Source organism: Mytilus galloprovincialis, chromosome 4 (genome assembly GCF_965363235.1).
Source record: "Mytilus galloprovincialis chromosome 4, xbMytGall1.hap1.1, whole genome shotgun sequence".
NCBI classification, from domain to species: Eukaryota; Metazoa; Mollusca; class Bivalvia; order Mytilida; family Mytilidae; genus Mytilus; species Mytilus galloprovincialis.
Genome location: NC_134841.1, coordinates 68,508,558 through 68,535,749, shown reverse-complemented (window position 1 = coordinate 68,535,749; position 27,192 = coordinate 68,508,558). Strand labels below are relative to the sequence as shown.

The following is a 27,192-nucleotide window of genomic DNA, read 5'->3' as shown; positions in this document are numbered from 1 at the left end:
TTGTGTCAGAAACCTGTGTTGTTTCAACTATTTAATCACAATTCAAATTCAGAGCTGCATCAAGCTTAAATTTTGTGTCCATACTTGCCCCAACCGTTCAGGGTATGACCTCTGCAGTCGTATAAAGCTGTACCCTGCGGAGCATCTGGTTGCTTATTATCTTAATATTATATATTTTTAGAAAATTGTGTTCTTTATATACGACGTCATCAGACATGGTCGCCTTTTTTCATGACGTCACAATAGGAAAATTCAGATGAAAACAAAACATTTAGACGTCATAATCAAATTTCGACTAATCATTTGCCGAGAACAGATTTTTCACTATAGATCAAATAATTTTTTTATTGATTACTGGGTACTTTTTACATAAGAGAAATATTCAGCTACAATAATTATGGGATATGACTATAACAACTATAATATAGGTCACAATTTATTTAAAAAAAGGAGCGACAAACACCTCGTTATCATTTAATCAGACCAAGGAGGTTATATGTCTCATATAACCTCCTTAATCACTGAGACAAACAAACGAAACTGATAATTATAATCTAAGACTACTGTGATTACAATATATATATATAATATATATTATGTTGTGTTTATTTGTGGTCATTCAGGTCACAATTGTTTGTCGGTATTTAGCTAACAAGTGCTGCGCATGACTTTTAAATGGTTCTGGGGACGTATTCCGGTGCTGCATTCGAACGGTTCTGTGACCGTACCGGCTGCCGTATATTGATGAGTTGAGAACAATTATCCTCGGCACAACATGGCGTCATCCTCGAAACCTAAACGCAAACGCAAACGGCACAGCTCAAATTCAGAAGATGATCCACTGTGGACAAAAAGATCAGATGGCGATTATTATTCCGCATCAAGCGATAAGAAGAAGAAATTAACTGCACTGAGTAGTTACATTCCGCGTGAAACAAGTGATTGGACGATGAGCGAACTAGAAAATCTTCAGATTAATTGGAACTGGATCGACCCATCCACGAAGAGCATTGATGAATTTTTCGACATGTTTTCAAATATAAATACAGTTTTGCCACCCCTCGATGCAGATTTAATCAAGATGATGGATTATTTGAATGCTAACTTGACATTTGACACAAGTGTCAAAGAACTTGAACAGGAAAATCATTTTAAAGTTATAGAATATCTTGTTAAAAACTTTCTTCCCAAAGTTGATGCTGATTCAGATGAACACCATGATGATGAAGAGTTGATGAAAACTGTGGGTAGTAGTTCCAGGTAAAATTAAAATTACCATCTTTTCATTCACTACTGCAATGTCAGTCAGGTACTTCTCAAGTTCTTGTAGCTTCATGTCAATCGGGCCCTTAGTCGATCCGCCCCAATATAAAAAAATATTTATAGGGAATAAAAATGAAGATACGATGCAGTCTGGTAACTCCGCCCATCTAAGGCTTTGATCGTGTATATTTCTTCTTTATTATATAAAAATTGCATCAAATTTGATTTGAATCTATTCACTGAAAACTCAATGTTACGTACATTTTTTACTATCTTATTTCCGCAATCATATATCTGAAAAGATTTGAAAATCAATCAGACAAATGGGTCACCTCTGTTTTCACAGAAGTGTTGTTGTCCGGTAAGTCCGTCCATGCGTAGTAAACATGTATGGATGACAGGTTTATCATCATGATCATATATTAACGAACTAGAACATGTAGAACTTAAGGAAATGATGTTTTATCATGTTTATAAATGGACCACTAAGAAAGGAACTTTAGATGAACAAAATAAAAAAATTCAAGCCAATATGATAAAGAAATTGTTGAAATAGAAAAATAAACCAAAAATATAAAAAAAAACAGAAAATAAAGAAAAGTAAAAAATATGATTATAGATAAAGATAAGAATGTCAATAGCATGGTTAAAAGTATTTTCTTTAAAAAAATGCCCTCATTCAACATGTTCGGTATTCTGAATTGCAGTTACTTAGACACCATCATCCTTGTCAATGGGTTTAAAGTCTGTGCAGTATCATGAGTATATAGTGGTTTTAATATATAACCCAAAATTTTAATTTCAGAGTCAATATATTTTATTTTCAGTCTTTAAAATCGAAAAAAAAACACCAAAAAAACAGAAAGCTTGTGTCAAACTTTTCCATACATCATTGTACATATTTATTAAAGATAATGAGTCTTTAAGATTTTTAGCACACCTGGCCCGAAGGGCCAAGTGAGCTTTTCCCATCACTTTGCGTCCGGTGTCCGTCGTCCGTCGTCGTCGTCCGTCGTCTTCGTTAACTTTTACAAAAATCTTCTCCTCTGAAACTACTGGGCCAAATTAAACTAAACTTGGCCACTATCATCATTGGGGTATCTAGTTCAAAAAATGTGTCCGGTGACCCGGCCAACTAACCAAGATGGCCGCCATGGCTAAAAATAGAACATAGGGGTAAAATGCAGTTTTTGGCTTATAACTCAAAAACCAAAGCATTTAGAGCAAATCTGACACGTGGTAAAATTGTTTATCAGGTCAAGATCTATTTGGCCTGAAATTTTCAGATGAATAGGACAACCCGTTGTTGGGTTGCTGCCCCTGAATTGGGTAATTTTAAGGAAATTTTGCTGTTTTTGGTTATTATCTTGAATATTATTATAGATAGAGATAAACTGTAAACTACAATAATGTTCAGCTAAGTAAGATTTACAAAAAAGTCAACGTGACCGAAATGGTCAGTTGACCCCTTTAGGAGTTATTGCCCTTTTTAGTCAATTTTTAACCATTTTTCGTAAGTCTTAGTTATCTTTTACAAAAATCTTCTCCTCTGAAACTACTGGGACAAATTAATCCAAACTTGGTCATAATCATCATTGGGGTATCTAGTTTAAAAAATGTGTCCGGTGACCCGGCCAACCAACCAAGATGGCCGCCATGGCTAAAAATAGAACATAGGGGTAAAATGCAGTTTTTGGCTTATAACTCAAAAACCAAAGCATTTAGAACAAATCTGACAGGAAGTAAAATTGTTGATCAGGTCACGATTTATCTGCCCTGGAATTTTCAGATGAATCGGATAATCGGTTGTTAGGTTGCTGCTACTGAATTAGTAATTTTGAGGAAATTTTGCTGTTTTTTTTGTTATCTTGAATATTATTATAGATAGAGATAAACTGTAAACAGCAATAATGTACAGCAAAGTAAGAACTAAAAATAAGTCACTATGACCAAAATAGTCAATTGACCACCTAAGGAGTTATTACTCTTCATAGTCAATTTTTAACAATTTTCTAAAAATTTGAAGATTTTCAATAACATTTTCCACAGAAAGTACTGTTATAGATCGAGATAATTGTAAGCAGCAAGAATGTTTAGTAAAGTAAGATCTACAAACACATCACCATCACCAAAACACAATTTTGTCATGAATCCATCTGTGTCCATTGTGTAATATTCACATAGGCCAAGGTGAGCGACACAGGCTCTTTAGAGCCTCTAGTTTTTATTATTTTGCCTTATATTAAATGGCATTGTCTCCCTTTTTAGCTCACCGGAGCCCAAAGGGCCCCATGTGAGCTTATGCCATCACTTGGCGTCCTTCGTCGTCTGTTGTCATAAACTATTTCAAAAATCTTCTTCTCTGAAACTCCGAAGTTTTGATCCATCGTCAAACATGGCCACCATGGCTACAAATAGAACATAGGGGTCAAATGCAGTTTTTAGCTTATATCTTAAAAACTAAAGCTTTTAGAGCAAATCTGACATGGGGTTAAATTGTTCAATTTGTCAAGATCTATCAGCCATGAAATTATCAGACGAATCGAGCAACCCATTGTTGGGTTTCTGCCACCAAATTGGTAGTTTTAACAAAATTTTGCAGTTTTTAGCTCACCTGGCCCAAAGGGCCAAGTGAGTTTTTCCCATCACTTGGTGTCCTGCGTCCGTCGTCTGTCGTCCGTCGTCGTCGTCGTCGTCCGTCGTTAACTTTTACAAAAATCTTCTCCTCTGAAACTACTGGGCCAAATAAAATCAAACTTGGCCACAATCATCATTGGGGTATCTAGTTTAAAATTTGTGTCCGGTGACCCGACCAATTAACCAAAATGGCCGCCATGGCTAAAAATAGAACATAGGGGTAAAATGCAGTTTTTGGCTGATAAATCAAAAACCGAAGCATTTAGAGCAAATCTGACATGGGGTAAATTTGTTTATCAGGTTAAGATCTACCTGCCCTGAAATTTTCAGATGAATTGGACAACTGGTTGTTGGGTTGCTGCCACTGAATTGATAATTTTAAGGAAATTTTGCTGTTTTTGGTTATTATCTTGAATATTATTATAGATAGAGATAAACTGTAAACTGCAAAAATGTTCAGCAAAGTAAGATTTACAAATAAGTCAACTGGACCAAAATGGTCAGTTGATCCCTTTAGAAGTTATTGCCCTTTAAAGTCAATTTTTAACCATTTTTCGTAAATCTATGTAATCTTTTACAAAAATCTTCTCCTCTGAAACTGCTGGGCCAAATTAAATGAAACTTAGTCACAATCATCATTGGGGTATCTAGATTAAAAATTGTGTCCGGTGACCCGACCAATCAACCAAAATGGCCGCCATGGCTAAAAATAGAACATAGGGGTAAAATGCAGTTTTTGGCTCATAACTCAAAAACCAAAGCATTTAGAGCAATTCTGATAGGGGTTGATATTGTTTATCAGGTCAAGAACTATCTGCTCTTAAATTTTCAGATGAATTGGACAACTGGTTAGTAGGTTGCCCCTGAATTGGTAATTTTAAGGAAATTTTGGCTTTTTTGTTATTATCTTGAATATTATTATAGATAGAGATAAACTGTAAACAGCAATAATTTTCAACAAAGTAAGACCTAAAAATAAGTCAACATGACCAAAATGGTCAATTGACCCCCTAAGGAGTTATTGCCCTTTATGGTAAATTTTAACAATTTTCATAAAATTTGTAAGTTTTTACTTACATTTTCCACTGAAACTACTGGGCCAAACCTAATTAATAGGGATAATTGTACGCAGCAAGATTGTTCAGTAAAGTAAGATCTACAAAACATCACCATCACCAAAACTCAATTTTGTCATGAATTCATCTGTGTCCTCTGTTGAATATTCACATAGACGAAGGTGAGCGACACAGGCTCTTTAGAGCCTCTAGTTTGTTATTATCTTGAATATTATTATAGATATATATAAGAAGAAGTCTTAAAAGCTGTACATGTATTTCATGCTTATCTTTGAAAAGCAGCAGGAAGAGTTGATATTCCTGCTGAGGTCCTGACAAACGTTATTAGAACTTCTAATAAAAGATCCAACTATAAAGACCTTGAATCAGGGCCGTAACTACAATGAGGCAGACGAGGCAATTGCTGGCAAAAAAAAATAATAAGGGAAAAAAAGAAAATGGAGAAAGTTAGGCATGCATGCAGAGGGTAGAACACATCCTTGCATTTTAACATCAAGAATTAAGTAATGCATACTTCGAATAGTAATTTATGTTGACGTGCAGCTTCTGTACTTTTATTTCAACGTAAGGTATCAATATCTCTGTATCTGATTACCATCGCCAGTAAACCGGCATTTGGTTCTGTAATTATTTATTTCCCGTGAAAATGAATTATTGATAATGGATATTTCCAACATTATCAGTCATGTTGTCAGTTCGCAAAGTAAATCAAAATTAAAATAGTTTGAATTCTTCACCTTGCTCAGTTAATATTATTAAAGAAGCATTCACAGATCACACATGAATACCTAAACACCCCACAATTTGTATGTAGTTCTCTTTCAAATAAAATGAAGATTTGAGGCATTTTCAAATGTTTTGCTGCAAACCTGGCTGCTATTCGAAAACAAAACATTTATTTTGGATGGATGGAGGATTTGTTTGGTTTAACGGCAAGTACATGAAGTAGGCTTTCTTTTAGCTATATATAGAGAGCAAGTTACAAAATGTATGTGATTATTCCATTCAAATGTTAAACGGACAGGACAAGACCTTGGCAGAATGACAATTTGATTGCTTGATACTTTGAATTTCCATGGAGTATTGTGGGAATACTTTGGGCTTGTGAAATAAAGACGGTCACACAATTAACCATGGTAAAGGTGACTAGAGAGTATTTAATTTGTATCATTATTGATTCGGGTGTAATAAAATTGAGAATGGAAATGTGGAATGTGTCAAAGAGACAACAACCCGACCGAAGAGCAGAAAACAGCCGAAGGCCACCAATGGGTCTTCAGTACAGCGAGAAAATCCCGAATCCGGAGGCGTGCTTCAGCTGGCCCCTAAACAATAATGTGTACTACATGTAGTTCAGTGATAATGGACGTCATACTATAAAACTCTGAAATATATAAATGAACTAAAAATTAAACATGTTTTTTGATATCTCAACCCTCCCCTATACCTCTAGCCAATGTACATTGTAAGAAAAACAAACACACAGCAATACGCACATGCATTTATCATGTTTATAGAATTAGCAAAAAAAATTAATTATTCAATTCAAAGAAAGTAGTCAGACGATGGGATAATAGTGGCACAAGAAAGGTCAAACTAGCATTCACAGACAGTGACTAGGTTCCACTCTTTGCGCTTTATTAAAGTGTTATTGAAAATGTGTGTTATTTTTAATAAAACGTTGACCACACACACTTGTCCCGCATTTTCTACTATCAGACATATAACCTACTGTAAATTTTATATAATTGATGGTACAAAATTCGAGGCAAATATCTGTCAACCGGCTCTGATAGACTATTACAGTTCTTTATATGGTAAATATGAAACAAAACGATAAATATGATACAAACAACGGAGGTAACAAGATATATTTCGAACCATAAATTAATGTTACAATTTTCGGCCAGGGGGCCTCAATCGGCGGCTCCCGTTAAACCCCTGCCTCGTCTGTTCCCAAGGCCTAGTTACGGCCCTGTGAATTGTTTATTTAGAGCTAATTTCCTAATGCATGTAGAGCAAGACTTTCAGGTTAGCTTACTTACTTGCTTTGTTTGTATATTGTACAATTTTATTGGGATAACGTCCAATTAAATGTAAATATAATATATACAGGTTTAACTATGCCTATATATATTGTTTGAAGATGTCAAAGCTTGAGTTAAAAGTTTATACATTGTTATACAAACAAAGCAAGCAAGCCACCAAAGTTTTACTCTACAAGAATTAGGAAATTAGCTCTTAGTAAATTTTAATAGCTATGATTTTAATTGAATTAAGTGATTACGACCAGCCTTACTTTGGTTCACGATCATCAGACAATTGTTGAATAAACAAACCAATTACAAATGTATAGACTAATGATCATTATGGTAATTACATTATTATGTGTTCCAGTGGATTGTAAATATCTATTTATCTCTTCTATGTGTCGGAATTGAATATAAACTTTTCCCAATTGTATTCTGAGTTATCATGGTTATCATGGAAAATAACTTCATATTCATATACTGATATCGATGCTGCTTAACAAATTGTACAAATCACACTGATTACTCATTTTTGTATCGATTTAAAGTAATTCATCTGAATGTTTCTCTAAACATGCTAAAGGTAATATTAGGCATCCTTCACTTACCTGCTGTCACTATTCATCGATACTTTTTACAAATTCCATTTATACTGATTCAGATATGTCACCAAATCCGCCGAAGTTAATTATTCATTATTATTTTATTATAGGGCCGGATCAACTAGGGGTGGATAATAATAACTTGTACAAGTAGTACCCCTGACTGAATGTGTCAAGTTTGCAGCATTCTAGACACTTCAGCACCGAGACAAATCGTCACCAGCATGGTGACAGACATTATGTTCTCAACAACTTTGCTTTATATTTTAAAAATCACATTTTTCTAATACTGGATGTTGACTTGACAATGGTAAAACATGGACCAGAGACGGATATGTTAAATCTGTGTACGTTTTCAAAGCACGATTGCTTTTAAGAAGTTCTTCACAGTTATTTCTTCAGGAAAATACTCTAAATGAATGTAAGATAAAGGTATCAGTGATAATTTTAGCATTTTGGAAAATTTGTATGCATAATTAAACCTCACAGCTGTAAAACTGTCAGACAACTTCTTATGGGAGTTATTGCCCTTACACATGGAAATGACAAATGTTACCATTTTTTTTCCATTTTTATACGACCGCAAACAAATTTTTGTGGTCGTATATTGGTATGAAGTTGGCGTCGTCGTCGTTGTCGTCGTCGTCAGAAGACACATTGGTTTTCGCACTCTAACTTTAATTTAAGTGAATAGATCTCTATGAAATTTTACCATAAGGTTCAATACCACAACAGAAAGGTTGGGATTGATTTTGGGGATAATGGTACCAACAGTTAAGGAATTAGGGGTCAAAAAGGGGACAAAAAAAAACTTCCAGACATAACTTGTGTGTTAGTGTATGGATCTCTCTGACATTGTACCACAAGGTTCCATATCACAAAGGGAATGCTGGGATTGATTATGGGGGTAATTGCCTCAAAATTTTAGGAATTAGGGGCCAAAAAAGGGGCAAAAACAAGCATTTTTCTAGTTTCATGACAATAACTTGTGTGTAAGTGTATGTATCTTTCTGAAATTGTACTACAAGGTTCCATATCACAACACTACAAGGTTCCATATCACAACACTACAAGGTTCCATATCACAAAGGGAGAGCTGAAAATGAGTTTGGGGGTAATTGCCCACAACGTTTAGGAATAAGGGGCCAAAAATAAGAATTTTTCTAGTTTCCAGACAATAACTTGTGTTCAAGTGTATGGATCTCTCTGAAATTGTACTGCAATGTACCATACCACAAAGGGAAGGCTGGGATTGATTATGGGGTAATTGCCTAAACATATTAGGAATTAGGGGCCAAAAAGGGGCAAAAAACAAGCATTTTTCTAGTTTTAGGACAATTACTTGTGCGTAAGTGTATGGATCTTTATGAAATTGTACTACAAGGTTCCATATCACAAAGGGAAAGCTTGGTTTGAGTTTGGGGGTAATTGCCCTGAACGTTTAGGAATTTTGGGCCAAAAAGGGGCCTAAAAACAAGCATTTTTCTACTTTCAATACAATAACTTGTGTTCAAGTGTATATATGGATCTCTCTGAAATTGTACTGCAAGGTACCATACCACAAAGGGAAGGCTGAGATTGAGTTTGGGGGTGATGAATCATAAGGGGGTTCAAAAAATTTGGGGGAGGGATTTTTTTTTCCTTTTTTTCCATTTTTTTTCTTTAAAATTTTCCATTTTAAATTGGTTATTTCTGATTTATATATAAAAGCAAATAATAATGATATGGTTTGAATAGGCAAATTAAAAATATTTTTAAGTTCTTAGACCACATTCATTCTGTGTCAGAAACCTATGCTGTGTCAAATATTTAATCACAATCCAAATTCAGTGCTGTATCAAGCTTATAATGAATGTTGTGTCCATACTTGCCCCAACTGTTCAGGGTTCGACCTCTGTGGTCGTTTCAAGCTGCACCCAGCGGAGCATTTTATTTACATTTATAAGTTTTCATTATTTACCGGCCCTCATTAAAATTCAAATATCTGTAATTGGGAGATATCTGTATTGTATTTTAAGCTTGGCCTTCGTGAAACGTAGATTTGACTGTCACAAATTGAGTTTACCTAGCAACGAAATACAATACAGATATCTCCATTCTAATGCAACATCTTAAAATAAATTCCATTTGATAAATATTTTGGCTTACTTCCCAAAGTTGGTTTCCGTCCTCTAACTTTAGTTTGCCTCAACCAAATGTTATAAAACTTCTACAAAAGGCTTATTACCACAAAACACAGATCAAGTTTAAATTTCAGTGGCGTCACTTAAACCGTTCTAGAGTTATGCCCCTTTACAAATGGAAAAATTGCTGAATTTTTCATTCCCGCTCTCTAGTTTAGGAGGGGCCTCAGTGGCCGAGTGGTCTAAGTAGTTACTACTGTAATCACTAGCCAGTCAACACTGAGGTTGTGAGTTCAAACCCCGCTTGTGCGGGTGCACTGGACTCCAATCTAAATTGACTAGGATTGTCAGTTTTCCTATCACAGGTCGGTGGTTTTCTCCTGGCACTCCGGCTCCCTCCACCAATAAAAATTGGCCCAAAAGCGGTGCTTAAAAGTGGCGTTAAAACACCAAAAATCAAATCAAATCTAGTTTAGGTTGCCTCAACCAAATGTTATGAAACTTATTCACAATGCTTATTACCACAAAACACAGATCAAGTTTGAGTTTCGGTAGTGTCACTTTTACTGTTCTAGAGTTATGCCCCTTTACAAATGGAAAAAATACTAGTTTTCATTTCCATTCCCTAACTAAAGTTAGCCTCAACCAAATGTTATGAAACTTATACACAATGCTTAATACCACAAAATACAGATCAAGTTTGAATTTTGGTGGTGTCACTTTTACTGTTCTAAAGTTATGCCCCTTTACAAATGGAATAATTGCTGAATTTTTTGTTTCCGTTCTCTACCTTCAGTTTGCCTCAACGAAATGTTATAAAACTTATACACAATACATATAACCACAAAACTCAGATCAAGTACAAATTTGAGTAGCGTCACTTTTACTGTTCTTCAGTTATGTCCCTTTCAAGGTTACCGCTGGCGTTCACCATTTTCGCATTTTGCAAAAAAATAAAAATTGTGGCGATTAAAATTCATCATTTGCGAAAGAATTTGGCGAAAGAAATATATATAATGATTTGATTTCATCCATTTTATTTATTTTTCGTTTTGGCGACGCACGTGTTTCAAGCATATTTTTACGTCTCAACTTTTTCATTTACGATGGTCCGGAAAAGAAAACTGTCGTTATGAAGAAATATATTCAACAGGTTGGGAACAACTCCTCAAATAAGTAACCCTTCAATGTAATGACTATCCCTTAAATCAGGGATCAATTTCAAGTGATAAAAAAAAAATGTTTTGTTGTAAAAACCACTTTTTAGTACAAAAGGGCACATATTCATATCATTTGAAGAAACTTTTCCCAAAGAACTATACAACTATCTGGTATTATATGGTCAAAACATGTCCAAGAATTTTGTAATATTCCTGGACTTATACATCATGTACATGTATCTTCTTTATTTTAAAAAATAAGTGGACCCCTCTTTAAGAAAAGTTGTTCCAAATATAATGAATTTTTCCCCGTTTAAGTTAAAAAAAAGCTAAATTTTTCTTTTTACTTTTCTACAACAGCAAAATGATCCCTTGTCTGAGGGACAGTCCCTTATTTAAGGGATATCCCACATTTGGAGGGTTGTTCCAAACCTGTTGAAAAGTAAGAAAAGTCTCTGCCTTTAGTCTTTATCCTTCAACTGGAAGGGAAATGTATATCCGATAAACTTTTGAAGTCAAAATTATGATGTCTATATTGCTATTTTTATAGTATCTTTTAAAAAGTAAATGGGGGGGGGGGTTAGAAAGAAGGAACATTTTAAACGAAAAATATATTTATGTAAGTTGGCGAAAAAAATAATTGACTCGGGGAAACCCTGCCCTTTATAACTTTATATGATATGCTAGCGGGGGCATCATCTGTGTCCCATAGACATATTCCCCATTTATTTGATTTTGCATATATATATGTACAGGTACGACTCAAATAGACACCAAGTCTGACTTAATAATAGATTATAGAACAAGTTTCCAAATCGACAGCAGATTCTATGCACCTCTAATCAGTGTCCAGTTCTTATATAAATAATTAGGATTTTTTTTTCAGAGTTATGATACATCATATTGAAGCTGGAAGACATGACTTTCAAAATGACCTAAAAGAAATACTTCGTGATTTGTTGTTGACTTCTAGAACAGTGGAAGAAATGAGGTTCACAACAATGCTGGAGAAGTTTTGCAGAATGTGTAACCTAAAGGGAAGGTAAATTCTTTAAAAAATATGGTGAAAATAAATTTTGACCATTACTATCATGACTATTGACAAGACTGTTTCTTTAACCACTTTGTGCTTAACCTTAACATACTGCAGAATGAGGACTGACTTTTCAGGGTTTTTTTCACATTGCTGGACTATTGTGTTACAATACATGTACATACATGTAAAACCAGTAAGATATTGTTTTTTTTAAATTGAGAATAGCAGCTAAGATTCCTTACGAACATCTTGCTACAACAAGAAATGAAACAACATGAGCAAGCTTAATTAGTGGAATGAAAATGTTATTTCTTTAAAATTTTGAAATTCAGACAGACATGATACAATGTATATGTAACACTTCCAAAAGTGTCAATCTCCCCAACAATGCCCAAACATGTCCTCAAAATCCTAAATGATCCAAACGTGTTCAATTATTATTATTTGCAAAGCGTGTCCGCTTTAAAACACCAGAACATCTCAAAACTTTTAGCAATAATATGTCCTCAGTAAAGGCAATAACTTTTATGGCAATTTAATAATTTTTGAAAACATGATTAAAGACGTCTGGTTTTGGTTGCAGGATTCTAAAACAGATCAAACGACATCTGGAGGAAATAAAGGTATTCTGTTTGGTAAAGACCAATGCCCAAGACATGGAACATTATCCTGTCTATCCACAGTGAAAGATGATATCAATGACTTCTGCTTTCAAATAGACACCAGATAAGAATAAGAATGGCACAATAAAAATGCGTTTTGCTTGCAGTGGTTTTATTGATTCAGCCATGCTAAGTTGAAGACATATCATGAAACTTATAATGTGTTTTTATGATTTGTGGAATCTTTCTACACCATTTTAATCATGTTAATCATCAACTGCCAACTTTTGACATTTTATTTGCCCTTGAATTTAGAAAAGATTGGACGAACAACCCTTTTATTTTAGATATACACTTGCATATAGTTCCTTTGTAAATCAAAATTTATAATGATTTACTATTTATGAATTATTTTGAAAAAGTATTTTTACATCAATTGAATCAGTTGATAAGAATTTTGTTTTATATAAGTATCTTATGCTTGTGTAAGTTGTTATTCAACGAAATTTGGGTCAACATGTGTATTAATAGATCTAAGTTGATTCCCACACTTTTTTGAAATGGTATAACTCCAATTCTTTCAATTGGCAAGTAAGAGTCAGTATGATTATCAAATGTCATGATTTTCAAATAATTACACTCAAAGGTGTAAGTATTAATTGGAAACAACCCCAGTCTTAATTCACCACAGTTAATATCTCATGACCTGTTGTACCACCATTTATTAAAAAAAAATCTGACAGAGTCTAAAATTGACATATCAATATGTAAATATATCAATATTTGCATCAATATTGTGAAATTCCCTACATTTGGACAATTACACAGAAATTTTATAGTAAGATTGGAAATGAAAAGAGAAAAAAAAAGTATGGTTAGAAGAATATCAGACTAGCTATGAATATGGCTGGATCACAACATTGACAATGCTTTGATTAGCATAAGTTTGTGCAACACGGTTTGTTAATTTGCAACGCATAATTTAACTCTTGGTTGCTTAGTGGCAAATATGTCATGCATACTTAGAATGAACATAAAAATTGTAATTGATTAGTTTTGTACAGTTAAATTTATCGTTTATTAATTATAAGTGAACTTTTTTTGCACAAATATACCCCAGTGATGCCAAACGTTAAATATCTTAATAATATAGGAGGGTATCGCATGGCCTGCTTCCTACATAAATGGTATCTGGGCTATTATCATGATTATATAGTTACTGTCCCATTTTAACAACAACAAAACAAAACTACTGTTCCTTTATTAATATTGATTGGATTTGTAAACAACATATATGTGAATACGAATCAATATTTAATAATGCTCGACAGGTTTAAGTGATTTAAAAATATTGACACGATAAGCATTCATAAACAATGGATGTTTTCACTTCATATAGACACATTTTGGTGTGTTTTTTAAGTGGACAACAACAACAACAACAACAACAATACTTTATTTTAAGAGGGTTACACAGTTAGCTATATAACTAATCTTCCCTGAGGCCCTCATCATGAGAAATCAAACAAAATGCAAACATATACATTGCATACATTAGTATAAAAAGTCAAGTATGATAATAATGTTTAATACAACTTGATAAAATGTGATGAAAAAAATAAACATGATGACATGATCAGTTTTTAATATTATTGATATAGCTAGGTTGATTTCAATAAATGATCTGTTATTTTGTATTTGAAAGAATTAACATTTGTAATATTTCTTAACGGTATTGGCAAATTATTCCACAAGAATGGTCCAGAATACATAAAAGATTTTTTGAACAATTCTGTTTTTGGTTTAGGGAGTATGAGGTTTCCTTGAACAGCATTTCTCAAGGGGTATGGATTTCTGTCTGAAACATAATGAAACTTGTTAGTAAGATATGATGGGGCATCATTTTTAATGCACTTAAATGTCATCACTAACTTATGATATTTTATTCTCTGTTCAACTGTCATCCAGTTTAAATGTTTGAATAAGGGTGCAGAAGGAGCGAATGGGTCTGTTTCTAGTATTAATCTAGCAGCCCTCTTTTGTAATTTTAATATCCTTTTTAAACCCTCACTGCTACAACTACTCCACACTATACAACAATAATCAATTAGTGGCAAGATATAACCATTATAGAATAATTTTCTGCAGTCTAGATTTAGAAATTTTTTAATCTTTAATAGTAGATATAGTCTAGATGATATTTTTGAGCAGATCACATCAATTTGGTTTGTCCATGTGAGGGAAGGGTCAATTTTAATGCCTAAAAGACTTTCACATGTGGAAGATTGTATCACTTGATTGTTAATAGTTAAACAACTCTCATTGTAATGTGGCATTGCTCTTTGCTTCGTTCCAATAATCATATATTTTGTTTTATTTTTATTGATGAACATATTGTTATCATTGCACCATTCCTCTACACCATGTAAATCTTCTTGTACCTTTGACTGTAGAGTTTGATAACAATTACCAGAAAGATGTAAAGTTGAATCATCGGCATATAAATCAGTGCAACAATTTTGCATATAAATAGGAAGGTCGTTTATGTATAATATAAACAGAAGGGGGCCTAATATGGAGCCTTGGGGGACACCATACTTGATATAAAGTTTTTCAGAATGAGCATTACCAATTTGTACTTGTTGAGTTCTTTCATTCAAATATGATTTAAAAAAAGAAACAGCAGTATTATCAAATCCATAAATTTCAAGTTTTTTACAGAGAATATCATGATCTACTACATCAAAAGCTTTCTTAAAATCCAACAGGACTGCTAAGTTGATATTACCATCATTCATATCCTGTATCCATTTATCTATGATATTGATAAGGGCAGTTTGGCAAGAGTGTTCTTGTCGAAACCCAGACTGTGCTGGGTGTAAAAGATCTAATCTTTTTAGGTAGTCATACAAATGTTTTGAAACATGCTTTTCTAAAAGTTTTGATAAAACGGGAAGTACAGAAATTGGTCTATAATTTGTTGCCATGAATTTTTCACCAGCTTTAAAAACAGGGGTTACTCTTGCATTCTTTAGAACACTGGGTAATGTACTTGTATCTATTATTCTGTTAAAAATGTAAGTTAAAGATGACGTTATGAAAGGAGCACTCAATTTTAAAATTTTTGGTCCTATGTTATCAGATCCGGTGGATTTATTAATGTCAAGTTTGATCATCTCATTAAATAGACCATTTATTGTGACTGGTGGAATTGAAAATTTTACTTGTTCTGACTTAGTAAATTTCTTTTGTACAAATTGATTTAATTTTGCATAATCATGAGTTTTGCTCATACATCTGTCAGTCCTCAGGTTTTCAACACAAGATGTAAAAAACTTATTACTGTGCTTATCCAGTGACCTTTGGGGTATCACAATAGCAATGGCCAAAACAGTTTACCAAATTGCAGTTAGATTTCTTCTCCAACTAACTGATCAACTGGTAAAATGTTTTAGCAGATTGCTCAAGTGAAATGTTGTTAGTATGAAGTGAGTGCTGTGAAATCAAAAGTAATACTTACCATCCAGATCCAGTTAGTTGATACCTTTGTCAATTGTTTCAAACACAAAAATGACTTACTATAGTATGAGTCACTGAATAAGAAGGTCTAATTTTGACATGGAAACTTCTATCATGAATATTATTATAGATAGAGATAAACTGTAAACAGCAATAATGTTCAACAAAGACAGATCTACAAATAAGTCAACTTTACCAAAATGGTCAGTTGACCCCTTAAGGAGTTATTGCCCTTTATAGTCAATTTTTAACCATTTTTCGTAAATTTTTGTAATCTTTTACAAAAATCTTCTCCTCTGAAACTACTTAGACAAATTTAACCAAACTTGTCCACAATCATCATAAGGGTAACTCGTTTCAAAAATGTGTTTGATGACCCCGCCCGCGAACCAAGATGGCTGACATGGCTAAAAAATAGTACATAGGGTAAAATGCAGTTTTTGGCTCATATCTCTGAAACCAAAGCATTTAGAGCAAATCTTGCAGGATAAAATTGTTCATTAGGTCAGGATCTATCTGCCCTGAAATTTTCAGACCAATCAGGCAACACGTTGTTGGGTTGCTGCCCCTGAATTGGTAATTTTAAGAAAATTTTGCAGCTTTTGGTTATTATCGTGAATATTATTATAGATAGAGATAAACTGTAAACAGTAATAATGTACTGCAAAGTAAGATCTACAAATAAGTCAACATGACCAAAATTGTCAATTGACCCCTAAAGGAGTTATTGCCCTTTATAGTCATTTTTTTACAATTTTCATAAATTTTGTAAATTTTTGTAATTTTTTACAAAATATTTTCCACTGTAACTACTGGGCCAAGTTCATTATAGATAGAGATAATTGTAAGCAGCAAGAATGTTCAGTAAAGTAAGATCTACAAACACATCACCATCACCAAAACACAATTTTGTCATGAATCCATCTGTGTCCTTTGTTTAATATGCACATAGACCATGGTGAGGGACACAGGCTCTTTAGAGCCTCTATTTATGGTTGTGTAACCAATGAAAGGCAAATATTTCATACAAGAATAGAAGCCAAATATTTCATTGGATTACAGTTTATGTTAAGGAAAATTTTACCCCAAATTGTACCTTGTCCTATAAACATTAAGGAAGATCAAAATCAGTGACAAGAAAAGCATGAACAAAAAACCTCACAAAAATATTTAGCCCTTGACATATTTAAAATCCATGAAATATTGTAACCACCTTAAATAACTGATTAAAACAAGATCGCAATCGATTGACTCGACCTAAATTATCAAATCCTGGTACCCTGTATATGAAAATGATGAAAGGTTAATTTTGAAAATGGTTCTTTTTGTAGTATAGGATTGGTCGAGGAAACCATGATCAAGGATGTACATGTTGTGGCAGTTCCAGACTTAACTTTCATAATTTCATCAAATAAAATGCTTGATGTAACGGATGTAACACAGATACAGATAATGACAGTTGCAGAGGTACTTCTTCATATATAAATAAAGTAAAAAAATTTCAGGCTTGTGTGTCAACAATTAATTTTCATTTCCAATGTATGCAGATTTCTTAAGTCTAGTCTTGTAAGTGCTCTCCTGTGTACTATTCTTGCCAAATATTTAAAGAATTTATATCGAAGGTTTATATCAGATGGCTTAAAATTTCTCCACTGATTTTTTTCAAAAAACTAAAATCCATGAACATGTACCATGAAAATATAAACTATGTATCAGATATCAGAATGCAATTTTTACTCAACTGGCCCAAAGGGCCAAGTGAGCTTTTCTCATCACTTGGCGTCCATCGTCGTCGTCGTCCCTTAACTTTTACAAAAATCATCTCCTCTGAAACTACTGGTCCAAATTAAAGCAAACTTTGCCTAAATCATCCTTAGGGTATCTAGTTATAAAAAAACTATCCGATGACCCCGCCCATCAACCAAGATGGCCACCATGGCTAAAAATAGAACATGGGTGTAAAATGCAGTTTTTGGCTTATATCTCTGAAACTAAAGCATTTAGAGCAAATCTGACATGGGGGTGAATATGTTCATCAGGCCAAGATCTATCTGCCCTGAAATTTTCAGATGCATCAGACAATCCGTTGTTGGGTTGCTGCCTCTGAATTTGTAATTTTAAGGAAATTTTGCAGTTTTTGGTTATTATCTTGAATATTATAATAGATCAGTCAGGGCCATTACTTAAACAAGTAACAATTAAAATTACCTATACAAGTAATGTTGAAAACGAGGCTAATTTAAATATAACTTATATAAGTTATTTTTCTAAATATTATTTTTATAGGTGTTTAAGAATACAGATTTTACTAGCTTTAAATAATTTTCACAGTTATCTGGTTATTTTTCCCTTGATATATAAAAACTAATTCTTCAGAAACACTAATTAACTTTCCAACGCACTTATCTTTCATAACGATGCTTCTGGGTCAAAGATTGGTCTCTTGGGACTATTAAATTATCATTTTCCTCTAAAATCTTGAAGGTAGACTGATATAAATAGATTGATACTTGTGAATTAATTAAGACCTGAAGTTATTTATAATTTGTAACCTAATTCAATTATGTGCCTTTAATAGGTAAGTGTAATTGCTATTTTTTTTCAAAAATGTTAAAAATAACTTATTCAAATAATATTTTTGTCATTATTTTCAAAGTAACCCTTTATCTCTATACTCCTCTCAAATCTGATAAATTCTTTATTTTATCATATAAAATGGTGTTTTAAAAATCATGAAAACTACATTTAGTCTATGTTTCTATTGAAAATTAAAATAACTCTATTAAGTAATTTTATTATTTTTAAAATAAAAAATTACTTATATATTAGGTAATTAAAAAAAATAACTTGTTTAAGTAACGCCCCTGACTGATAGATAGAGATAAACTGTAAACAGAAAAATTGTTCAGCAAAGTCATGAAAGTAAGCTCTACAAATAAGTCAAACATGACAAAAATTGTCAATTCACCCCAAAAAGAGTTATTGCCCTTTAAAGTCATTTTTTCACAATTTTTCGTAAATTTTTATACGACCGCAAAAAAAATTTGTGGTCGTATATATATATATATATATTGGTATGACGTCGTCGTCGTCCGAAGACCGATTGGTTTTCGCACTCTAACTTTAGTTTAAGTGAATGGATCTCTATGAAATTTTACCATAAGGTTCAATACCACAAAAGGAAGGTTGGGATTGATTTTGGGGATTATGGTACCAACAGTTAAGGAATTAGGGGCCAAAAATAAGCATTTTTGTAACTCCCTGACATAACTTGTGTGTTAGTGTATGGATCTCTCTTGAAATTGTACCAAAAGGTTCCATATCACAAAGGGAATGTTTGGATTGATTTTGGGGGTAATTGCCTTAAAATTTTAGGAATTAGGGGCTAAAAAAGGGGCAAAAAACAAGCATTTTTCTAGTTTCATGACAATAACTTGTGTGTAAGTGTATGGATCTTTCTGAAATTGTACTGCAAGGGTCCATATTACAAAGGGAAAGCTGGAATTGAGTTTGGGGGTAATTTCCCAAAACGTTTAGGAATAAGGGGCCAAAAATGGGCCAAAAATAAGCATTTTTCTAGTTTCCAGACAATAACTTGTGCAAGTGTATGTATCTCTCTGAAATTGTACTGGAAGGTTCCATATCACAAAGGGAATGTTTGGATTGATTTTGGGGGTAATTGCCTCAAAATTTTAGGAATTAGGGGCCAAAAAAGGGGCAAAAAACAAGCATTTTTCTAGTTTCATGACAATAACTTGTGTGTAAGTCTATGGATCTTTCTGAAATTGTACTACAAGGTTCCATATCACAAAGGGAAAGCTGGAATTGAGTTTGGGGGTAATTGCCCAAATGTTTAAGAAAAGGGGGCCAAAAATAAGCATTTTCCTAGTTTCCAGACAATAACTTGTGTTCAAGTTATGGATCTCTCTGAAATAATACTGCAAGGTACCATACCACAAAGGGAAGGCTGGGATTGATTTTGGGGGTAATTGCTTCAAAATTTTAGAAATTAGGGGCCAAAAAGGGTAAAAAAACAAGAATTTTTCTAGAGTCAGGACAATAACTTGTGTGTAAGTGTATGGATCTTTATGAAATTGTACTACAAGGTTCCATATCACAAAGGGAAAGCTGGGTTTGAGTTTGGGGGTAATTGCTTTAAATGTTTAGGAATATGGGGCCAAAAAGGGGCCAAAAAAACAAGCATTTTTCTAGTTTCCAGACAATAACTTGTGTTCAGGTGTATAGATCTCTATGAAATTGTACTGCAAGGTACCATACCACAAAGGGAAGGCTGGGATTGAGTTTGGGGGTGATGAATCATAAGGGGGTTCACAAAATAAGGGGGGGGGGATTTTTTTTTACTTTTTTTTACTTTAAAATTTTCCATTTTAAATTGGTTATTTCTGATTTATATATAAAAGCAAATGATAATGATATGGTTTGAATAGGTAAATTAAAAAATTTTTTAGTTCTTAGAGCACATTCTGTGTCAGAAACCTATGCTATGTCAAATATTTAATCACAATCCAAATTCAGTGCTGTATCAAGCTTGAATGTTGTGTCCATACTTGCCCCAACTGTTCAGGGTTCGACCTCTGCGGTCGTATCAAGCTGCGCCCAGCGGAGCATTTTATTGTAGTCTTTTACAAAAATCTCCTCTGAAACTACTGTGCCAAATTAAACCAAACTTGGCCTAAATTATGCTTAGGGTATCTTCTTTAAAAAATGTATCTGATGACTACACCCATTGACCAAGATGGCTGCCATGGCTAAAAATAGAACCTGGTGGTAAAATGCAGTTTTTGGCTTATATATCTGAAACTAAAGCATTTAGAGCAAATCTGAGAAGGAGTAAAATTGTTCATCAGGTACAAATCTTTCTGCCCTGAAATTTTCAAATGCATCAGACAACCTGTTGTTGGGTTGCTGCCCCTGAATTGTTAATTTTAAGGAAATTTTGCAGTTTTTATATGCCCGTTTACGGGTCGTATTATGGTATACCGTTGACCGTCTGTCCGTCAGTCCTTCGTCAACATGTCGGACATTAACTCAAAAAAACTTTAACCAATATGCATGAAACTTTGGTGAATTGTTTATATCTATTGACGTGAGCTCCCTTTCATTTTTTATAAATTTCAGAATTACCGTTTCCGAGTTTTGGGGTTTTATTCATATAACCAATTCCAAGTTCTTTGGCTACATTTATTCAGAAACCTATAATATGTCAAATATTTAATTACAATCCAAATTCAGACCTGTATCAAGCTTGAATATTGTGTCCATTTTTGCCCCAACTGTTCAGGGTTGGACCTCTGGGGGCGTATCCAGCTGCGCTCAGCGAAGCAGTTTATTGGTTATAACCTTGAATATTATAATAGAAAGAGATAAACTGTAAACAGCAAAGTAAGCTCTACAAATAAGTCACCATGATCAAAATTGTCAATTGACCACTTCAGGAGTTAATCTTCTACAAAAATTTTCTGCTCTGAAACTACTGGGCCAAGCTCATTATAGATAGAGATAACTGTAAGCAAGAATGTTTAGTAAAGTAAGTTCTACAAACAAGTCACTGACACAAAAACAGAGAGTTTTGTCATGAGTTCTATTCTTGTCTTAAAAAATGTAGAGTGTCCTATGTTTAATATGCACTGCAACACATAGACCAAGGTGAGCAACACCGGCTCTTAAGAGCCTCTAGTTATTATTGCGATATTAAACCAGTCAAATTATTTGTATAAAGAAACCTTGCAATAATTTCTGAATGTACAGTAGTTATTAATTATGAATTAGTGGGTCCTATATGGTTTTCCTTGTTCTTAGGTTAAAGTTTCAACCAATGATTCATTAGTTGATCAAAAGATTCATGATACTAGACAAAAACCAGAGGCTATTGATAAGGAGACACTTCAAACTATGGATCCATCAAAGATAAGAGGATTTAGCCAACATGTTGGACAGCTGATCATTGGACTAGGCAATTCTTGCTTCATAAAACAATGTCTTGGCCTTTTGCTCCATGAGACAAAGGTAATGTTAATATATAGCTTATTGATTAAAATGTTTCGATCAACTCTTAAATGATCAATACTTTCAGTCCAGTAAAATTAATGATCCCTTTTGATAGATAAATGATATTTTCTATAAAATTGCATTACTATCAGTACAAATCAGTTTAGTTATTTGGATGCCCTGCCCCGATGTCATGGTCTAGCGACTTCGTATTAATTGTCAATGCTGCTGTCCCTCAAATTGTCTTTTTCAGAATTTTCTGCTGACAGCAAGACATTTCTCTGTGTCAGCAGTTTATTATACCCCACACAACAAATAAGGACTTACTATGTAGATGTGCATATCGACAGCAAATTACGATTTTTTTTTGTAGGAGTTATGCCCCTTTAACTTAGAATTTTGGCCAAAATATACTACTGCAACAGTTTGTCATCCCAACTTCTCTGAAACCACACAACAGAATTTCATGAAACTTTGTAGATAATAAGGACTTACTATGTACATGTGCATATCGACAGGAAATTACGATTTTTTTTTTTTGTAGCAGCTATGCCCCTTTTACTTAGAATTTTGGCCAAAATATACTACTGCAACAGTTTGTCATCCCAACTTCTCTGAAACCACACAACAGAATTTCATGAAACTTTGTAGATAATAAGGACTTACTATGTAGATGTGCATATCGACAGGAAATTACGATTTTTTTTTTTGTAGAAGTTATGCCCCTTTAACTTAAAATTTTGGCCAAAATATACTACTGCAACAGTTTGTCATCCCAACTTCTCTGAAACCACACAACAGAATTTCATGAAACTTTGTAGATAATAAGGACTTACTATGTAGATGTGCATATCGACAGGAAATTACGAATTTTTTTTTGTAGGAGTTATGCCCCTTTAACTTAGAATTTTGGCCAAAATATACTACTGCAACAGTTTGTCATCCCAACTTCTCTGAAACCACACAACAGAATTTCATGAAACTTTGTAGATAATAAGGACTTACTATGTAGATGTGCATATCGACAGGAAATTACGATTTTTTTTTTTGTAGAAGTTATGCCCCTTTAACTTAAAATTTTGGCCAAAATATACTACTGCAACAGTTTGTCATCCCAACTTCTCTGAAACCACACAACAGAATTTCATGAAACTTTGTAGATAATAAGGACTTACTATGTAGATGTGCATATCGACAGGAAATTACGAATTTTTTTTTGTAGGAGTTATGCCCCTTTAACTTAGAATTTTGGCCAAAATATACTACTGCAACAGTTTGTCATCCCAACTTCTCTGAAACCACACAACAGAATTTCATGAAACTTTGTAGATAATAAGGACTTACTATGTAGATGTGCATATCGGCAGGAAATTATGATTCAATTTTTATTGTAGGAGTTATGCCCCTTTAACTTAGAATTTTGGCCAAAATATACTACTGCAACAGTTTGTCATCGCAACTTCTCTGAAACCACACAACAAAATTTCATGACACTTTGTAGATAATAAGGACATACTAATATGTAGATGAGCTTATTGCAGGAAATTACGATTCAATTTTTTTTCTAGGAGTTATGCCCCTTAGAACTTTTTTGGCCCAATTATACTACTGCAACAGTTGAAACTTTGTAGTTTATGAGGACATTATATGTTAATTGTGCATATCCACAAGAAAATTTTTATCAGTTGACTTTTGTAGAGTTATGAGTCTTTGAACTTAGGAATCTGGTGAGATTTTGTTTGTTAAGTGACAATGTGGGGGTGTGGGGTATGTGAGGTTCTTTAATTTTTTTATTAAAATTATTTTTAGGGTTTCCCCTTAGCAAATCATGGACTTTGCAAGGGGGAGGGGTATCATTTTGTGGAGCAAGATCACTGGGTACTTCTACTTTTTTTCCAGTGTGCTATATTCACAAATATCAGAACTTTAAAGTGTCTTTTATACCATCTCTTGGGCAGGTAACAAGTAACTTTCTAGTGGTATACTAATTAAGTATAACTGATTTTTCTTTTCAGATACTGATAACATGCCTGTCTACATCACCCAGGTATTGTAATCATATCAAAGATAAATTAGGTCCAGAAGACAAAGCTACTCTGCATTTCATTGGACCTTATGATATATTAAAGGCAAGGGAGAGGAGCCAGCTGATAAAAGCTTTTCTACGTTTAGGAAACCGACAAAGATTAGGAATATCAAAAGTATAATCTGCCTTTTGTGTTACTAGAATCTGCTCACCCTATCAAAGCTAAAGTGAATACCAAAGTTGATTCATAGTAATGAATATAGAGGTGTAATACCACCAAATCATGGTACGTCACATCCGGTTGCATACGAAAGTAGGTCTTAAAAAATATTCCCTTGAATTTGACCGTTGTAGGTAATTAATTCTACATTTTATTGCAGTAAAACTATTTCTGTGTCATAAACATATGTCTTGGGTATTTCAAAACACCATTATTTTTTACCCGTTACCCGTTCTCTTCACCCTTGGCGGATAAAATTTCGGAAACACAAGGTAAGGATTTTTAACCGGATTTTTGTGACAAAAATGTCGGTTATTGATTTGGGGATGCTCGGGGGTGGGCAGGCGGGCGGCAATCAAATGTTGTCCGTGCACTAACTCATACCATTCAACCAAAGCTTTTCAAATTTTAATATGTTGTTACTGATGACAAAATAGAGTTCAAGTTCAATAATGACGATTTTGACTTTTACCGTTCAAGAGTTATGGCTCTTGAAAGATCGTAAAATGGTGTTTCCATTCACGTTGTTGCATTTACTCACAAACCATTCAATCTAAGCTTTTCAAATTTTAATATGCTGATACTGATGACAAAATAGAGGTCAAATTTGATATTGACGATTTTCACTTTCACCAATCATCAGTAATGGTTCTTGTGATATTGCCAGGACACAAATAAATGCTAATAAATCTGGTTTGCTGTCGTTGTGACAGCCTCTTGTTATTGTTTGCAGTGGAAACTCGCTGCATCCAATCAAAAAGCGCCTATAACATGAACACGTGTAAATGTAAGACGTGTTTGTAAACAGTTGCCACATGTTTATTGTGCAACAAGTCTTTACATCCCTAAACATATGAAAATATTAATTGACAACTTGAAGGTTTTTAATCAACTATTAGAAGTTCCTGTGTGTATGTCTCATGCACAAATGCATGAATGTTGACATATATTTTTCGTTTCCGGCTTTACCAAGTGTGTAGAATCTACATGTTTTTACCTCCAAATTGAAGAGTTCAAGTTCTACCATTGGTCAAGAATAATGTATTTGGAATGGGTGTGACTTTAATCTTCCAATAGATGGCGCAACATTGTTATCACAAATCTTGACTCAATCCACCAAGGGTGAAGAGAACGGGTGTTGATGGTAACCTTTGGCTAGCGAAGATAATGAACTAGGCGTTTTCACTAATTAAAAGGAAAATAATGTCAACATTGAAATTGTCATCTTCGTCATCGTCTGAATACTTTTAGTTTTCGCACTCTAACTTTAGTAACAGTGAATAGAAATCTATGAAATTTTAACACAAGGTTTATGACCACAAAAGGAAGGTTGGAGTGATTTTGGGAGTTTTGGTCCCAAGATTTTAGGAATAAGGGGCCAAAAAAGGGCCCAAATAAGCATTAATCTTCGTTTTCGCACAATAACTTTAGTATAAGTAAATAGAAATCAATGAAATTTAAACACAAGGTTTATGACCACAAAAGGAAGGTTGGGATTGATTTTGGGAGTTTTGGTCCCAAGATTTTAAGAATTAGGGGCCAAAAAAGGCCCAAATAAGCATTTTCTTGGTATTCGCACTATAACTTTAGTTTAAGTAAATAGAAATCCATAGTTGAAAGCAAGCTATGAAAGACCCTAATCTGATAAAAAGTAAAACCAAACAATAACCAGAAACATATGTATTAGACAAGTGCAACCACTGAATTACAGTCTTGTTACCTTGAGACAGTAAAAAAAACATAACCTCGGAATTAAAGTCTCCTGAATTTGAACAGGGTTCAACCCTCCTCTAAGCCAGGACAGTGGTTTAACATCATCACAAAATTAAACTAAAACACTAGAGACATAAAGTACTGATCTATGAGTACTCACAGTTACTGCAAGCTAGTTTCCAATTAATTGCAGCAACAACTAATGAATGAATCATGTTTGCAGACTAAAATATCAATTAGTACTGTGACTACTATTTTAATAATATATGTGAAAAGATGTCAAATGCAGTCTTTTTTTAAATGTATTGGTTAAATTACAGTTTTCGAATGATTTAATGTATTGTTATTCTTATCTGTTATTGATTATAGTATCTAATAAAAAAAATATAAATCTTTTGCAATTTTCTTTATACATATGCATGTGCTTTATGGTTTCAAAAGGGTTAGAAATGCGTTCATTATATATATTCCGGACCATATGAGTATTTTGACCATACGTGTATGGTCATGACCATATGCGTATACTCATATGGTCCGACCATACGCGTATGGTCGGACCATATGAGTATAATACTCATTTGGTTATTAACGGGCCGGACCATATGAGGTATATTTTTTTTCAAATTACATTATAAAAGAGGGACGAAAGACACCAAAGGGACAATCAAACTCATAAATCTAAAACAAACTGACAACGCCATGGCTAAAAATGAAAAAGACAAACAGAAAAACAATAGTACACATGACACAACATAGAAAACTAAAGAATAAACAACACGAACCCCAACAAAAACTAGGGGTGATCTCAGGTGCTCCGGAAGGGTATATAATGTTTCAATAATACAAAAACTTTATCTAAAAACATGACAATTTTTTAATTTTATAATCCAAAAACTTCGTAAAAATTGAATATTGATGACATAGTTAGTTTTCATCGCTAGTTACATTCGTGCATGTAGGCTTGGTTGACATTCACTTCCACATGGTATCATAGCTTTTTTGCATTTGCAAGAAATTTGTGCACGATCGTTTTCATTTACACATTTTGTTTGCGAGTGAAAAACAAGCCTTTCTTGCAGCTGCATACAGTGATACCGAGCTCTTTGGCCATTCCGATGTCTACGGTGTTTTTAAGAAGCTCTACATCTCAAATATCGTAACATGACTGCAATACAC

The 27,192-nt window shown here is 33.6% G+C and overlaps 1 protein-coding gene across 2 annotated transcripts; it reads left to right on the top strand.

Moving 5' to 3' along the window:
• Window positions 1-610: 610 nt before the first annotated feature.
• LOC143072800 (uncharacterized) lies at window positions 611-26,412 on the top strand. 2 transcript variants are annotated; one of them, XM_076247904.1, is made up of 5 exons: window positions 644-1,260; window positions 11,778-11,933; window positions 17,380-17,515; window positions 21,869-22,075; window positions 24,073-26,412. In XM_076247904.1, exons 1-5 carry the CDS (start codon window positions 776-778, stop codon window positions 24,262-24,264), a joined length of 1,176 nt encoding a protein of 391 aa, XP_076104019.1. In that variant the 5' UTR covers window positions 644-775; the 3' UTR covers window positions 24,265-26,412. The 2 variants fall into 2 exon arrangements, with proteins under 2 accessions (XP_076104020.1, XP_076104019.1); XM_076247905.1 differs by lacking the exons at window positions 17,380-17,515; window positions 21,869-22,075; window positions 24,073-26,412 and adding an exon at window positions 12,511-12,695 and having other exon boundaries at window positions 611-1,260.
• Window positions 26,413-27,192: the final 780 nt, after the last annotated feature.

Excerpts from the sequence above, each read along its gene's own strand:
- LOC143072800 (XM_076247904.1), top strand. The coding sequence starts at position 776 with ATGGCGTCATCCTCGAAACCTAAACGCAAACGCAAACGGCACAGCTCA. Across the intron at positions 1,261-11,777 it reads ACTGTGGGTAGTAGTTCCAG|AGTTATGATACATCATATTG; the intron begins GTAAAATTAAAA and ends TTTTTTTTTCAG. Across the intron at positions 11,934-17,379 it reads ATGTGTAACCTAAAGGGAAG|TATAGGATTGGTCGAGGAAA; the intron begins GTAAATTCTTTA and ends TTCTTTTTGTAG.